This window comes from Heterodontus francisci, chromosome 27, assembly GCF_036365525.1.
Source record: "Heterodontus francisci isolate sHetFra1 chromosome 27, sHetFra1.hap1, whole genome shotgun sequence".
NCBI lineage: Eukaryota > Metazoa > Chordata > Chondrichthyes > Heterodontiformes > Heterodontidae > Heterodontus > Heterodontus francisci.
The window spans coordinates 41,540,716-41,556,597 of record NC_090397.1 but is presented as its reverse complement, the minus strand read 5'-3'; the positions used below and the strand labels follow the sequence as shown (position 1 = coordinate 41,556,597).

At 40.1% G+C, this 15,882-nt stretch overlaps 1 protein-coding gene across 8 annotated transcripts in view; it reads right to left on the bottom strand.

Moving 5' to 3' along the window:
- Positions 1 to 232: 232 nt before the first annotated feature.
- Positions 233 to 15,882, bottom strand: part of LOC137384760 (voltage-dependent calcium channel subunit alpha-2/delta-1) — an 891,951-nt gene continuing 876,301 nt past the window's right edge. For 6 of the 8 annotated variants that reach the window (XM_068059181.1, XM_068059179.1, XM_068059180.1 and 3 more), the window contains one exon: positions 9,712 to 9,829. In XM_068059181.1, the coding sequence (XP_067915282.1) occupies positions 9,793 to 9,829 (37 nt within the window). In that variant the 3' untranslated portion in view covers positions 9,712 to 9,792. Of the gene's footprint in view, positions 9,830 to 15,882 lie in introns of all 8 variants that reach the window. The other 2 variants (XM_068059175.1, XM_068059177.1) reach the window with 1 other exon arrangement.

Here is a 15,882-nt window from a genome sequence, read left to right as displayed (position 1 = left end):
GATTTGTATTTATGTAGTACCTCATCTTTCTTTTTCTTTCGTATAGAATTTGTAATATTTTGACATGAACATTATTTTCATCTCAATGGATAAAATCTGTTTGACGGTTTCAAAATGTCTCAATTTCTCAGAACAGCTCATTCATATAATAACAAAGCTTCACAAACTCAGCATGGTAAAACATTTTAATGATTTAACTGATAAATCTTTTATTCAGAATATATTTGCACAAGAATAAAGTAACACAACATTTCTAAGATTATAAACTTTTTTTTTTAAACAGTATTGTACAAATTTATACAAAATTTCTTTCAGGCTTGTCAAGTTCCACAAAACGTTCAGAAAGCACAAGAAAAAGGGAGAGGGCCTCAGCCTGCAGAGAGCAGTGAGAGCCTCCTGCAAGAACACACATTGAACCATCTGCGACCATAAATAAAACAATCCATTGAAGCAGGATCTGGACACTCTGTACTATGGTCAACAACAGCACAATTCCCTTCATTCACATTGTAAAACAGCCTTGCAACTTGCAACCCAGTAAGGCTACAGGGCTAGATGATTTTGGAAAAAAAGCTATATAAACCTCATACAAACACACCAACAGCAGCAATGCTCTTCACCAATTTATCTACCAGCTTAAGCTTTAAAAAAAAATCAACATCAAATTATACATATGATCAGGACTTTGAGCTGTGAAGTTTCAATCAGAACTAAAGCTGCTTCAGTGAAAATATATTAAAATCTCACTGTTCACTTACTAGCAATGTTGTGGATGCAACAATTCTGTTTTTTTCTCCCCGCAATTAATCTTAAGTCATGATTTTTAATGAGTAATCAGTAAAATGATAACTATTTTCCTATTCACAGTTCTATGTTTGTAATAATAAAGTAAATGAATGCTTTACTTTTTAGGCTTTAAGAGATATTAGTTCATTCATTGTTCACTGTGTGATTCGGAAGTAAATAAAATAAATAGATCATTTCAGGTTCTATTGCCAAATCAGTTAAGTTCAAATCTCTAGAAGTCACGCTGCCGTTGTACAGTGTTCAATTCAGGCAGCGCTTAGAGCGTACAATACAGTTCTGGTCGACAAGGTACAAGGGGCTCATCCAATCATTTGAGGTAATGCAGACTTTGCCAATCGGGTTGATTCCTAATTCTAAAGGCGAAGCAGAATAACTGCTCAAACTAAAATTTTTGAGCTTTGAAGATAACTCAAGAGGAGAACCTTATAGTACTTTATAAAGTATGATGCTTATCAGGACAGAGAATATAAATCTTTACAATACTTTATGATGTGCTAAATATGCCCCATGCTTATATATTTTACAGGTCAAGAATTAGGGATTGTTCCCATGGATTGGAGGAAGGTTCATTCTGTGTCAATATTCAAAAGGGGTAGCAATTCACAATTGGAAGGTTATAGGCCAATTTGCTTGACTTCAGTTACAGGCAAATTGCTAGAAGGGAACATTAGAGATACACTGTATGAACGACCACCTGAACAGAAGAGGTTGTTAGATACTCTCCACATTGCTTCTTGCAAAGAAAGCCATATCTCACTAAACTGGTTGAATTTTCTGAAAAGGACTCTAGGTTGGTGGAATAAAAACAAGAAATGCTGGAATCACTCAGCAGGTCTGGCAGAATCTGTGGAAAGAGAAGCAGAGTTAACGTTTCGGGTCAGTGACCCTTCTTCGGAAACTGGAATTGTATACTTGGTTTTCAAAAAGCTTTTGACAAGGTGCCACACAACAACCTGCTTTAGAAGATAGAGTTTTGTGGGATTGGAGGATAGATACTGGATTGGATAGGGAAATGGTTGCTCTTTCATAGCCAGAGGATTACTATTAATTATAGTGCGTCTGCATGGAAACCAGTTACTACTGGAGTCCTAAGGATATGTGTTAGGACTGCTGCTTTTCATGCTCTATATTTAAGTTCTACATGAAGGCATTGGGAGAACAGTCCACATATTCGTGGATGACACAAAGATTTGTGCAATTGTTAGAATCTTGGCTACAATTAGATCTGGATATGATGGGGAGATGGGCACGCATCTGGAAGATGACACTGAATGTAGATATACATGGATAGTGCTAATGCAATGCATGTGTATGCCGTGCAGGGTCCTGGACTGAGTCCGTTGAATAGGTAAGAAACCTAGGTGTCACAGTACAAGTCTCTAAAAAGTTCTCTTTTTGCTGAGGATATAATGAAAGCAAAAAGAGAGTTTTCAAATGTATCATTAGGACAATTCAGTATAAAACAAAAAAGCATAACAATGTCATTGCACAAGATCTTGATTTGGCCTCATCTAGAATACTGTGTTCAGTTTTTGTCCCCTCACTTATGGAATTGTTGGTTAAGGTTCAGAGAAGTGCCACTAGCTTGATACCTAGCTTATAAAGCCTTACTTAGCATGATAGGTTCAGAGAGATGGCACTTACTGTAGAAAAGCATAGGAATTCAGAGAGATTGGATTGAGAGATTGGATTGGATGCATTAAATAGGTTAGGGAGAACCAGGAGACATTTTTATAAGTTACATAAGCATATAATTAGCTTGGATGTTAGAAGGTTCTTCATTCACAGATGTCATCAGCCTTTGAAACAAATTACTGACTCATGCAGCAAGTATGGATTCCCTGCAAGTGTTCAAAAGAGAGCTGGATGCATCTGACTAGCTGATATTACTGCATTTTAAAAGGTAAGTGGGATGTTGGTGATGTACCTCATGGACACTGTGGTCTCCTGGAACTCATTCTGATTACCTGTTTTCCCCCAGTACCATCCCCCCATCCTCATGAATTGGTCTAGTTTAAAAAAAAATCTTTTCTTTGTCTTTCCCAGGTGAATACTTGGCTTCTGGTTGGCGGGAACTTTGTGGATCATGATGCTCAGCTATAACATTACTGTACTGGGCAACCCTGATGGACCAGCTGGTCTTTTCTTATTAGTTTTTTTCTGCAAGTTCACAGATATGCTAGGGCAGCAAGTCAAATTTCAGGCTTCTGAAAGGCAAATTTAGGAGATTTAGGAAATATTTCTTTACAAAGATGGTGACCTGCAGTTGAAACAGGTCAACTTGAAAGGCCATTTAGGAGTCAAATTAAAAGTTTAAGGACATATTTAATTGCCCTGATTAAAGCAAATATAACAAATGAATTGGAAATCTGAGGAAGAAACACTTTATCTCTAGGGCTATTGCTGAACATTGCACATGATACTAGGAAAACTGAAGAAGGATTAATCCTTTAATCAGTTTTTGACAGAATGAAGAGACTACCTAAAAACTGCTAATTTATTGCACTTTAGACGTAGCTCTGGGGCAAATTTGTCTGCAGCTGCAATTTAATTCAATTCTGAAAATAAACTTACAGAGCAAGCTAATTTAAAAGTAAAAACAGCATTTGATATTGCTTCAAGTGTGGTGAGAGCGTAAAAAGACAAACAAATGTGTTCCTACAACAGGTTGTAGTAAATATGAGGTGCATGGAAGCCGAAGGGAACTTTTCCATTGCAGGAAAATCAATCATAATACAGATTCTTGTTATTACTGGTGTCATCTATGTAATGAGATTCGACATATAAGTGCTCCAGTCTAACTGAAAGTGCCAAAACTTACAGGAGACTCAAAATGAGGATTCAGAGGAAAGACAAAAGAAAAATATTAGAAGCTAAATAGAGAATCAGCACTAGTAAAACAAAACATTCTGACCATTAGCAGAGGGGAACGGGGCAGAATCTGACCACACCATCTAATAATAAGTAACCTACTCTCAGATCAGGGCAATCAGAATCATAGTCAAGTCCACTGCAAACAAGAGAATAAAACTTTGGCAGTGGAATGATATATGGGTTATTCATTGTCCATTTTACAGGAAGAATCTTTTATAAAAAAAGTGTAACGTCCAATGTACGGTAGATATATTAAAGTCAAATGTATATGAGATAGATAAACCTGACCCAGGTAAGATTTAATCAATCTGTAACATCTGAAGACCAAATAGCTGTTTTAACTCTATTTTTTATTCAGGAAAAGGGTCTGACTTTACTTGGAAGAAACAAGTCATCTTGTATACAGCAAATCTGGCAGATATTAAGGACAGAAAAGAGGTACCAGAGGCAAACAGTTACTGCAGAAGGGTGCAGTGTTTTGAGGACATACTGAAGTTTGTATGTAGTGCAGACTACTGGAGTAAAAAAAAACCCACGCCAAAATTCTTTAGATCAAGATCTCATCCATAAGTAAGCTTTAAAAAGAAAACTTTATGATCAGCTGAGTCGATTAAAAGGACAAAAAGTAAGCAAAACGATGGAATACTCAAAGTAGGCAACACCCCATGATAATCAACTTGACTTTCCTTACTTTCCTCAACAGCGTAACAGTGTTTAAACTACCTTGATTTGTTCTCATATGAAATTACACATTTCCTGAGGAGCACCAGGATTTAAGAAAAAAAATCAGCAATTGGACCAGTGTCATTTAAATGAGGAGGTTATCTTACATTATCTTGGCTTTGCATCAGTTATAATTTAATTGAACTTTAAGCTGTGTCTCGGTAACCCAGTGGCCCACCTTTAAGCTTTCAAGGTTCGAAAAGAATCGATTGTTCAGTCAGCTGTTTTCTAATATTGGCAATGTCACTGGCAGTCTAAGGCTGATAAGCGGAGTAGTACACAGTTTTTAAATTACGTGCTGAGTTTTATTTCACTTTGATGAAAGTGTGGTATGTGAAGACAGTGGGCGGAATCTTATCAGCCATGCGAAGGCTGCGTTGGAGGTGGGAGGGCGGGAAATTTTTGAAAGTTGCATGTCAGGTCATCTACTAAATGGGTTCCCGTCTCCGAGCGATCTTGCCGGAAGTGGGGTCAGACCAGCACTGGCTACCCACCCAACAGCAGTGGGTAGCCAATTAGTGGTAATTAAGTGTCCATTTGAGGACAGATTGGTCATGCCAACAGGATTTTCCCGATGGCAGAGGGCCCCCCCATGAGGCTGAATCCTGGCAGATGGCTGGAGGTTGACTCCCAGTGGCAGGCCAAAGGGTCAATGAGGCCTTCTTTAATTTACCCCCACCATTCCCCCATACCAATCACAGGAGCCACAGGTCCCAGAGGGCCACAGCAGTGGTCACAAGCCATCCTGTGGAGGGGCTCCCCTCCCCCAATTATGGCCTGGTAGCAGTGGCCAAACTTATTTTAATCATTCCCTTAAGCCTTCAGAGGGTGCCTCCATTTTGGGGGACCCTTGTGGCCTCCCACCTACATCGGCAGCGCCCACCTCTCCCGCTGGGGTTGTCGGTCGCCCATAGTCATCGGCACTCTGATCGACTTTCCTGCCTGAGGAGCCCGCCCACCATCCCTAATTAGACAGTGTTCCCAGAGGCAGCCAGTTGACTGGCCATCTCTGGGAAGACCGTTCAGGTGTGCGGGACCCAGATACGATCAGGTCAGGAACCGCATATGGTCCCGACGCCCAAGAATCTTCCAAGTTGGCAGGATTCCGCCCTATGTAGCTCAAAGCTGTCCCTGATCACTGCGTTAAGACGTCTACAGGTGTTAAAATTGTTCCTCCAACATGACAACAGAATAAAGGCATTATGAAAAACATCCAAAGATTATAACATGAAAAAGATATTATTAGCACTATTCTCTGTGAATAAGAAAATAATTATTTTACTGAATTTGAACCATTAACAAATTAGAATCATGGCATCCAACTCATTTAAGTGCTTCACATCTGTATCGAGTGACCCTTTTGACTTTACAGATTAACTGCCCAATATCTGAAATGATCTGTACATTCATTCTGATTGGAGTTCAGAGAGTTACATGTATCACGATAGCCATCACAACTGCTGTGAAGCAGGATCTTTAGCACATATTGATTCAGATTCTGAACATTAGGCTCTCGGATTGGATTCAATTAACTGCAGGATCACAGCCATCAAAAAAAGACTTGTTGAACATGTACCTGTCAATCCACTTCTTCAAACTCATTTCAAACAAGAAATAAAACAAAAGCAAAAATAAAACCACTCCTTGCAACTTTCTGCAGATATATCTATAATCTAATATTTCCATGCAATAAATCATTAGGCCAAACTCAGCCAGCAAGCTGCAGAATTCGACCCAATTGACTAATTGTCTGCGACAGAGGGCAATAAGCAGCCTTGATTTATAATTTCCACTCCTTTTTGAAACTTAGCAGAATGTACCAATTAAGTTTCCAACATGAGTAAAACCTAAAGTAGGTCAATTCCTTTGGAAATCTATAAATCTTTAGGCTGGCAATGAACAGTGTTAATTGCTTTTAATTATCTTGTGTTAATTTGGCAATAAACATTTGCATAAGAATTGGTGAGCTGAGGATGTCTGCACTGGATGGCACCAAAATACTTTTTGCAAAAATATGCTCAGTTCAATTCTTGAATCTTGTGAGCAACATTGTTTTCCCAGAATCTTAAAACCGATTTGGTTCAATGTTCAGGATGATATAATGTACATGATTTACAGTAACACAACGTAAGTTACCAAACGGAAAAAGCACAGAAATCTGAATTTTTATCCATAGGTTTTAACATTTTGGGTTAAGTTTCCTCAAATATTTAAATACAAACCAACCTTAAAGTGACATGATAACATGGAAAAATTCCAAAATAACGAGAAATGTGCATTATTTTTGAATTCTTAAAATATTAATATCATCACAGAAATGTGACACCAATAACAAATAGGCTCGGAGGTCATTGATGAAAACAGCTTTCTATGTAAAATGCTTACGCTTAAATTTCATTGCTATATGTTGTGAAGTTAATGCTACAACATAGCTTCTCACACACGGTCTCTCTTTAGAGCTCAACTGCAAACCCTATTGACAGTAAATTGGCCAGAATACAGTTAACCATGCTACGACAGCATTTAAATCAGAGTATGCTGCTTATGATCTTACATTAGCATCATTCAGCAGGGCATACTTACATTAAACATTTATAAAAAAGTACACAATTAGGGAGAGCACCAAGTGGAGGCAAGGCGCAACTCCACTGGGGCAGAAAGAAAATAGGAGGGCGAGTTCAGTAAGATTGCCTGTTAATAGTAGTAACAAAGTGGTATCACCAGAGCAAAGGGGCAGTCTGTGCTATCTGGGAATGGCGTATGTTACTGGGAGGCTGAAAAGAGGAGAAATAAATATTAAAGTGGTGATTTTCTTTTTGTACCTCCTGTTTGTGATATACTGGTGTCCTGCTGGAGAATTCTGTATCAGTGTCACACTGTCAGTAAAAGCATCAACTGAATATGTGCACCAAGGATAATACTGCCTGGACAGACATGAGCTTTGCTTGCTAACCCACAAGTGGTCTGGCCTTTGGGATGTCTAGGTCAAGTTACAAGTAGAATAGTATCTGTTGTCCACTAATGAACCTGCAGTTTCTATTTGCCATCAAACACTGGTAGCATTCTCCATGTGTTTCAATTTCTGAAAAGTTCTTGAATGTGGACTCACTCTCACAAGGGCAGAGTGATTGTGGGACAATGAATTGGTCACATGCCACCGTAACACTTTGGCAAACCCCAAATCAGGTGTGTGCTTTTGCATGGCATATCCCTAGGTCACAAGCACTGGGCATTACATATTCAATAATGCAATGGACCATTTTCCTGGCCCTTTTTAAAAAAAAAACATTAAGATGAATGAACTTGCCTGCTAATCTGACACTGCATCAATGAAAACTAACAATTGAAGTCCTGCTGGCAAAAGGGTCACTGATACAAAAGCTGTAGAATCCACTGAATTTGGTACCATGACTGACAGACTCTCAATTGAAACTCTTACGCAAAAAGATATCAGTCAGCCATACAACAAAACTATCCTCACCTTATCCAAAACATTTTAAATACTGTTTCCACACACATTAACATTTGATTACTTACATATTTTGAAATACTGAACTGATCATGCAAACTCATTATGCTGTATGTCGGCTTTTGAATGAAAATAGATGGCTGAGACAACCAAAACGTTGCAATGATCTGCTGCCATCTTTTTTTTTTACTGATGCAGTTTAAATTCTTTAATCATTTTAATTGTCTTTTTAGGAAAATTTCCCTTCTCTTTACCCCCAGATGGCTGATGTTGACAGAGCATGCATTCCAATTTAGTTTAAATACTTTGGAGTTGCATCCATTTATGACCAAAATTGGAGGAAATTAAAGTCTTATGCACAATCAATAACTTGTGCACTAAGACAGGCTGAAATATATATATATATATATATATATATATATATAAATTGAACATGGTTGCATATTACCTCAAAGCACTATTCAACTAAAATGCACACCCTTTTGAGTCTTGTTGACCTTTCATGCCTTGGGTTCCCTAATATCGCATCACAATTAGTTAGTAAATAAAATTACTACTTGATTATGGTATGAAATCCAAATTTCTTATCTTTAATTAATTATCAGACATCATATTATATAATTTTCCTGTAGTATCAATTATCTACCAAACATTATCTTTACCTGTTTGGTATTAAATTCAAATTTCCTTTGTTGCATTTCAAATAATTTGGGAACTTTCCTGTAATGCAACTTCTATTTCTCATATATTACATACATTGCACAGAAGTTGATTTTGCTGTGGTAGTAATATGGAGTTCTTGGCTCAATCCCATCTGTTTAAAATATAAAATTTAAATCTGGAAATGGCATATAAGTAAAATTCCCATTCTTTCAGCCTGCTCACTAGACTTTGAGAGAGGGATGTTTGACAATATTTAGTTGTTATAAGTGAAACAGTTATATTACATATTATCTAAATTCCACATCAACAACAGTTGGTTCACTCAGTCGCTCTTGCACATTAATTACACTCCTACAGTAAAACTAAAAGAGAAAATAGTAGCAGCATCTTCATGCAAAAAAGCATCAGTGTCCAAAACTCAATTGCCACAATGACAGCTTTTCATTCACAAGCCTTAGCACTATTTCTTGTGTGGGGTACAACAATCATTATGCATTTGCTTCAGCAAACATGAAGGGCATCAGGCATAGAGTTATGGCTTAATGAGGAGGAAGAAGAGGGGAACAGGCATCCTTTGGTAACAGAATAGCTAACGATAATGTAATAGCATAAGCCACGGAATAATCAGTGGACTTTGGTGTATCAATACCTTAAAAAGGTTGCAATTACTGGTTGGTATCCAACATGGTAATGTTTAAGCTTTCTAGTCTTATACCAATAGGGCAGCTGATTGTGCCTGTATGTTACTAGCCCATTTAAGTAGTGTTAAAATTAGCTACAGTCAGCCAATGTAAGCCATGAACAATGAATACCCTTTATCTTGGTTCAAGTAAGCTAAACAAAATATGAACCTGATGATAAGCAAATCTAGGATTTTTTTATGAATTATTTCTTTGTATAAATGCATTAGTATTCCCATAGGTTGCCTGGCAGGTTTCAGTACTGACAATCCAATTTGCTACCATTGTATGACTTTACATTTTTTTATACTTGTCAATGGAGCACCTTAACCATTCTTCAATATGGAGAGTCAACAATGAATCTTTCACACAGTGATACACCAGGATATGGATATGGTCAGTCTTCTACTGCCTGGGGACAAAAGTTTCCCTAGTTTAATCCAGGGCTACAGTGTGGTGGGTCTAGAAAGCAGAGATGGGTGTCTGTTCTCTGCAGTCATGATGGATACGGTCTGGCACTACTTAGCAGCCAGAGCAGAACAAGCTGAATCCCTATCATTGACCATAAGGATGGGCTCAGGCGAGAACCACCACCACACTCAGAATCATCCTCCTGTCGTCAAGGGAGAAAAAACAAAGTTAGTCACCATGTTACATTCTGCAAAAGCGACACCACTGACGTTTTAAGCTCAGGCAGCATTTAACCACATTTCTTTGACATTGATATTGTATGTGATGGTTTTAGCATTACGTGTTTTTAAAACATTTGAGAGACCCACTCTGGAACTGGTGAAATCCAGCATTTCTGTGAATTATTACATATATTATGCGCTGTGCAACTTTCCATTGCATGAATATATTACCTTCTTCCACTTACCCGCCCCCGGATTTACCTTAAAACTTCTTTGCATCACAATCCCAAATTTGAACAAGTAAGTTCGAATCTTAGATCCCAAATAGCTTTATGAGATTCCATCTTTATGTCAAGGTTGAGCCAACTCGAAGTGCCAGAAATGAAAGAAGAATTTGAATACACTGGCTGCCACAATTGCTTACTGTAAGGTGTGATTCCATTGTAAAATTCATTCATTGGTTGTTAGGTGTTTTGTGACATCCCAAGAAGTTAAAGTTGCAGCATAAAGGTAAGTTTTTTGTCACTATTTACTCTATATCTTATAAGGGCTGTGAAAGAAAAGGCCAATTTTCTTTAATGCAAGAGGTATACAACTTAAGCTTGGGAAGATAGAAATGTCATTAGCATACAACATTAAAGTCTAATTTTACTTGAAGCATATACAAGAATACACTGGAAGTGTTCACGTTTTGCTTTTTAACCATATACCAAGAAATTCTTCCTCGCTACACGCCAGATCACCACCATCACAAAGCAAGTTTGCTTCATGACTACATCTTTTTGGGGATAAGGTATCTGGAAATTCCCAGTTCTGTGACATGGAACTAACTGGCCGAAGGATACAAAAAAAAAGACGACCAACTATCTCAAGGTCTTCATACAAGAAGTGGCCCCTTATGTCACCAGTGTTCAATATCGAGATAGCGCTCAGAACTAACTGCTCCATCGCTTTCCAGCAATGGCACAAGTGCATACTTTGAGAAATTAATCAAACTATTTTGCCTGGTAAGTAATAATATAAAGAGAGGTGAGCCACTCACTATAAAACTAGCACCTGTGCTCCAGAAATTCCTTGTGCACTTTCTTCATTTATAGACTTTCAAACCAAAAAGATATAGAAGACTTAAAAACAACAAATTTGGTTCCTATTAATTAAGAGATTCAGAAAGAGAGCAGATCAATCACTATTTTGAATAATACACAGAATAGGACAAATTCCCATATCTTACACACTTTGCTGCTCACCTTTCTACCTCTCAATAGCAATAGTAACTTCCTTTGAGTTGATGTTTAGAATTACACACTACTCCAGATGGGGTTTGACCCACACATTAAACAGCAATCTTTCATACCTTCTACTCTTGATGACACTGTGCATGGTAGGCCTTAGCCCTTGGCCCTAACTTCATAATCAAAAAGAACCTTTTTGAGATAAAGTGAAGAACTATGAATGTTGGGAAATCTGAAATGCTATCACATCAGAAAGAGCATTTCTTTTGACTTCTCCTCTTCCAAAGCAACTGAATGGGGCCGATTTTAACTAGGCTCACCTAGCATTTACAGCACAGCCACAGTCTTAAAATGACATTGGTAGCTTACTGCCCTTTTTAGACAGGCAATGCTAGCTATGCCAGTTTGGATTCTGATCAGGCTGGCTGTCTGGAGCACAATTTAAAGAGGAACTTACCTGAAACTTGTTGGATTAGCGAGTCGAGGTGGAAAGAGAAGAATCCCGGTTTGGTACACACTATTGATTTGGGGGCAGAAAGAGATTTTCTGAAATTTGATGACTTCTGGAGGTTCATGTAGTCTATGAATATTCTGGAGTACGGCAATGATTCTGGCAAAACCCGCATGGTTGTAAGGGAGGAAGAAGAGCAAAAGCAGCTGCAGGGATCAGTGGGGGCAAACAAAGACAAAACTACCCCCAACACAGGGAGTAGAGAACCAAAATTCAGTGGTGGTAATGGTACAAGAGCAGACTGGTCAGTATTGACAACATTCAGATGCCTGGACAGTTCTGGGGACTCCCTCCATTGCAGTTCATGATGGTGACATGCTGTATCCTGAATAATTTTGCCTGGCAGTGAACTTGAGTGTGAGAACTTGAGATTGAAGAGCAGCTAGACTTGTCAGTTTCAGATGAATAGGAACTTAATGATAAAAGCAAACGGGCAGAACAACAGCAATGTTACGACCAGGTGAGAAAGATGTCTAGGGGTCCCTTTCAGCCTTCATCTGGTCTTACTGTAACAGGATTTTATTTTAAACACCCCGTATTTTGAGCTCCGCCTTGGTGAATCCTTGTTCACCGCTTTCCAATTATGAGGCAAAGAAATGAGCACAACCAGGCTTTCTTAGATTTAAAGAAGAAAAGTGAAATTTATTAAAACTTAAACTTTAATTCAGTTAACGCCTATGGATACACGACGCGCCCCACGCTAGCATGCATACGCAATACACACATGTAAATAGAGACAGAAAAGAGAAGAAAAATAAAGTGGAGAGATTTGAGGCAATATCTTAAGAGCTTCTTGTTCCTGTGCTTCAAGCTCACTGTAGAGTCCTTTTGTAGGTAATTCTTGTTTTTCATTGGGGCCCAGTATTCTTCTTAAACCTTGTTCACTGTAGGAGACTTTCCTCTCTTGGGGTTCATATGTCCTCAATGGATTCCAAAGCTGATGAGAAAGAGACGAGCCGACAGGAAAGGCTGCGGTGAGCCAGCCACAAGAGGTCTTTTCAGTCCAGGAGCAAACAGCTTTCTTTTTGAGTTTAAATTCTCTGTGACCAGTTCAAAAAATCCTGCAAGAGCCAGTTAGTTATGTGCCTAAAACTGGTCTGACCATGCCTTCTGTTTATTGGGAGCAAGGTATAGCTCCTTTGTTCCAATACTGTCTGCTAGTATGCGAAAATGTCTTTTCAGCCAGGGGCTTGGCAACCCCATGTAATAGGCCTTCTTTTCTTCCCAGCAACAAATGTTCATGTGGCGAAATTAATGTGCCTCATTCTTGGCAGGTTGGGGCCTGCATGACACCTCCACAACCAGGGGAATGAAATGCAATTTGAAAATAAGCGGCGGATTTCATTAAAAGGTTTGAGAGAAATATAAGATACAGAAAGAAAAACCATGCATTTCTTTCATCTATTTCCATTCATTCATAATCTTAAAGCCTATTAAAATTGTCTTTTCTGGGTGCCAGTGCTGCTTTAATTTCCCCTTTTTGGCATCCCAGTAGTCATGTGCTTCTTTGGGGAAGTTTTTCTTCAGTTTGCCCAAGCCATGACTGTCTAGGGTTTTGGTTCCTGCTGAGGTAGTGTTTATTTCAGGAGAGTTAGTAGTGGGCGGGTCTATCCTGAACACATTCTCAGTGCTTTGCTGAGTCATGCAAAGGCTTTTGACTTCAGGAGATGGGAGGTTCCCTTTTTCTCTGACTGTGAGGGAGGATTCTTTGTTAATCTCACCTTTGTTTTCTGGGACACTCCTACCTGTAGGTATTTGTGCAGACTTGACTGCACTTTTCCGTAGCACTTCAACTAGGTGAGGCATCACCCTCACAGTTTCTGTGTCCGCTAGAGGTCTTTCTTTGGCTCTGCAGGTTCCTGTAAGTGCTGTTAGCAACTCTGGTGGGATGCTTCTAGAGTCTGCATTTACGTAGGAGGATGTGGGATCTAACTTTTCACATTTTTCGGGGTTGGCTGACCGGACAGTAGGGGTTTCCATCCAGGATTCCTCCCGGACTTCCTTCAACCTGCCCTTTTGATCACTTTTTCCCCTTCTCTTTCTAAACTTTTGCCAGCCATGTGCCTGCCTGTCCCCTTTTGTTCTCGGCGGGGGTCCCTTACAGTTCACCAGCCCTCAGCTGGAGGGTCCTCCTCACACTGGTGCAGGACTTAGGGGTGCAGGTTTTACTGTAGGTTGGGGTTTCACCTCAACCTGGCACATGTGGCAACTCCTGCAGTACTCCACCACATCTTTGTGGAGTTTTGACCAGTCAAACTGCTGTCTGATGCAGACTTTGGTCTTTCATATACAAGCATGTACAGCCACTGTAGTCTCCTGGGTCCTTCTTAATATTTCTCCCTGGTACCTCTGCAGCACCACTAACTGGTGAACTACTGTCCACTTCTTGCTCTCAGGTCTGTAAGGAGAACACCATTCCTTCATCAGCACTCTATTCTTTAAATAGTAGCAATCAGGGACTCCCTCTGCTTCACTTTCAGACTGGACAGCCTACGCTAACTCTTGCAATACTGGGTCGGCCCGCTGAGCCTCAGCTAGGGAAAATACATTTAATTCATTCCCTGGGACTCCTACCTTTCCAAAGAAAGTCTTGGACAGGCAGACCTCATGGTATTCTGCCTGCAGTGCCAATGCAGTGTCCTCTGGGGGAGCTAGTTTGATCAAGGCCTGATCCACTAAACATTCAGGGAAACTGCAGGGGACTGTCTCCTGCCACTGCCCTGTATCTCTGACCACCTGCGGTCTTTCTTTAACTACTGGAGGGGCTACAACCTTCATCCCTGCCAGATCATTACCAAGCAGCAGGTCAATCCATCCACAGGCAAACTAGGGACATCTCCTACGGTCACTGATCCCGAAACTAGGTCACACTCCAAGTGCACCCAGTGTACAGGTGCAGGCATACCATTCTGGTGTTCACTGCACTCTGAGGAAAAGGTCAGTAAAAGGGATCTAGTGGCCCCTGAGAATCACTATGGGCTTGCTTGGCCCACTCGAGGGGTATGGGGTTATTTCCCTTCAAACACAAAACCCTGATAACTTGCAGGAATCCTATTATTTTTTCCTGCACTAGCAGTAGTAAGCTTCCTGGGTTGCACTCTTACTGTAGTTAAAGCCACAGCTTGTTCTGCTGTGCTTTCTATCAGGGTCCCGTCTTCACTGAGGGGGTGTGCCCTGATTAACCCTACCTGTTTTCCCTTTAGTTTCCAGCAGTCAGCTTTTAAATGCCCTGCTTTATTACAATGGAAGAAAACAGGTCTCCGGGTCTCTCTCTTGCTCACAGCACCTTCCTTTTTGGCTGAAGGAGGGCCCCCCGTGTCTCCTGCTTTCCTTCCTCTCCCAGGACTGCCTGGACAGAAATCACCTTCCCACCCTTTGTCCTTTTCGGATTTGTTGAGGTGATTAGGAAAGGTTCTCCCATGGGAAACCGACTTATAAATTAAAGCAAACTCATTGGCCAGAACGGCCGCTTGCCGGGCTCTCTGAACCTGCTGCTCCTCTACATGGGTCTTTATGGAGAGTGGGACAGAGTGTTTAAATTTCTCTAACAGAACTACTTCCCTGAGATTCTCATAGCTGAGCTGTATTTTAAGAGCCCTCAGCCACTGGCCAGCTGCATACTTCTTTCAAACTCCAGATAAGTTTGATTAGCTTACTTTTTCAGGTTTCTAAACTTTTGGCGATATTTATTTTTATTTAGAGATACTGCACTGAAACGGGCCCTTCGGCCCGCCGAGTCTGTGCCGACCATCAACCACCCGTTTATACTAATCCTACACTAATTCCATACTCCTACCACATCCCCACCTGTCCCTATATTTCCCTACCACCTACCTATACTAGGGGCAATTTATAATGGCCAATTTACCTATCAACCTGCAAGTCTTTGGCATGTGGGAGGAAACCGGAGCACCCGGAGGAAACCCACGCAGACACAGGGAGAACTTGCAAACTCCACACAGGCAGTACCCAGAATTGAACCCGGGTCGCTGGAGCTGTGAGGCTGCGGTGCTAACCACTGCGCCACTGTGCCGCCCATATGCTTAGACTACTAATTCAATTGCGCCAAAGGTAGCATTTTTGGTCAGTTCATAATTTGATAAACTCTCATCTGGCAACAAGGAATAAACCTCATGGGCTTTTCCATCTAGTTTGCTTTGTAGTAAAAGAGATCAGGTCTCAGCTGGCCATTTTAGCTGCCTTGCCAGTTTCTCAAAAGCCACAAAAAATGCTTCCATGTCTTGCTCATTGAATTTTGAATTAGTTGAGCGAGTTTTAGCAATTTTGTATC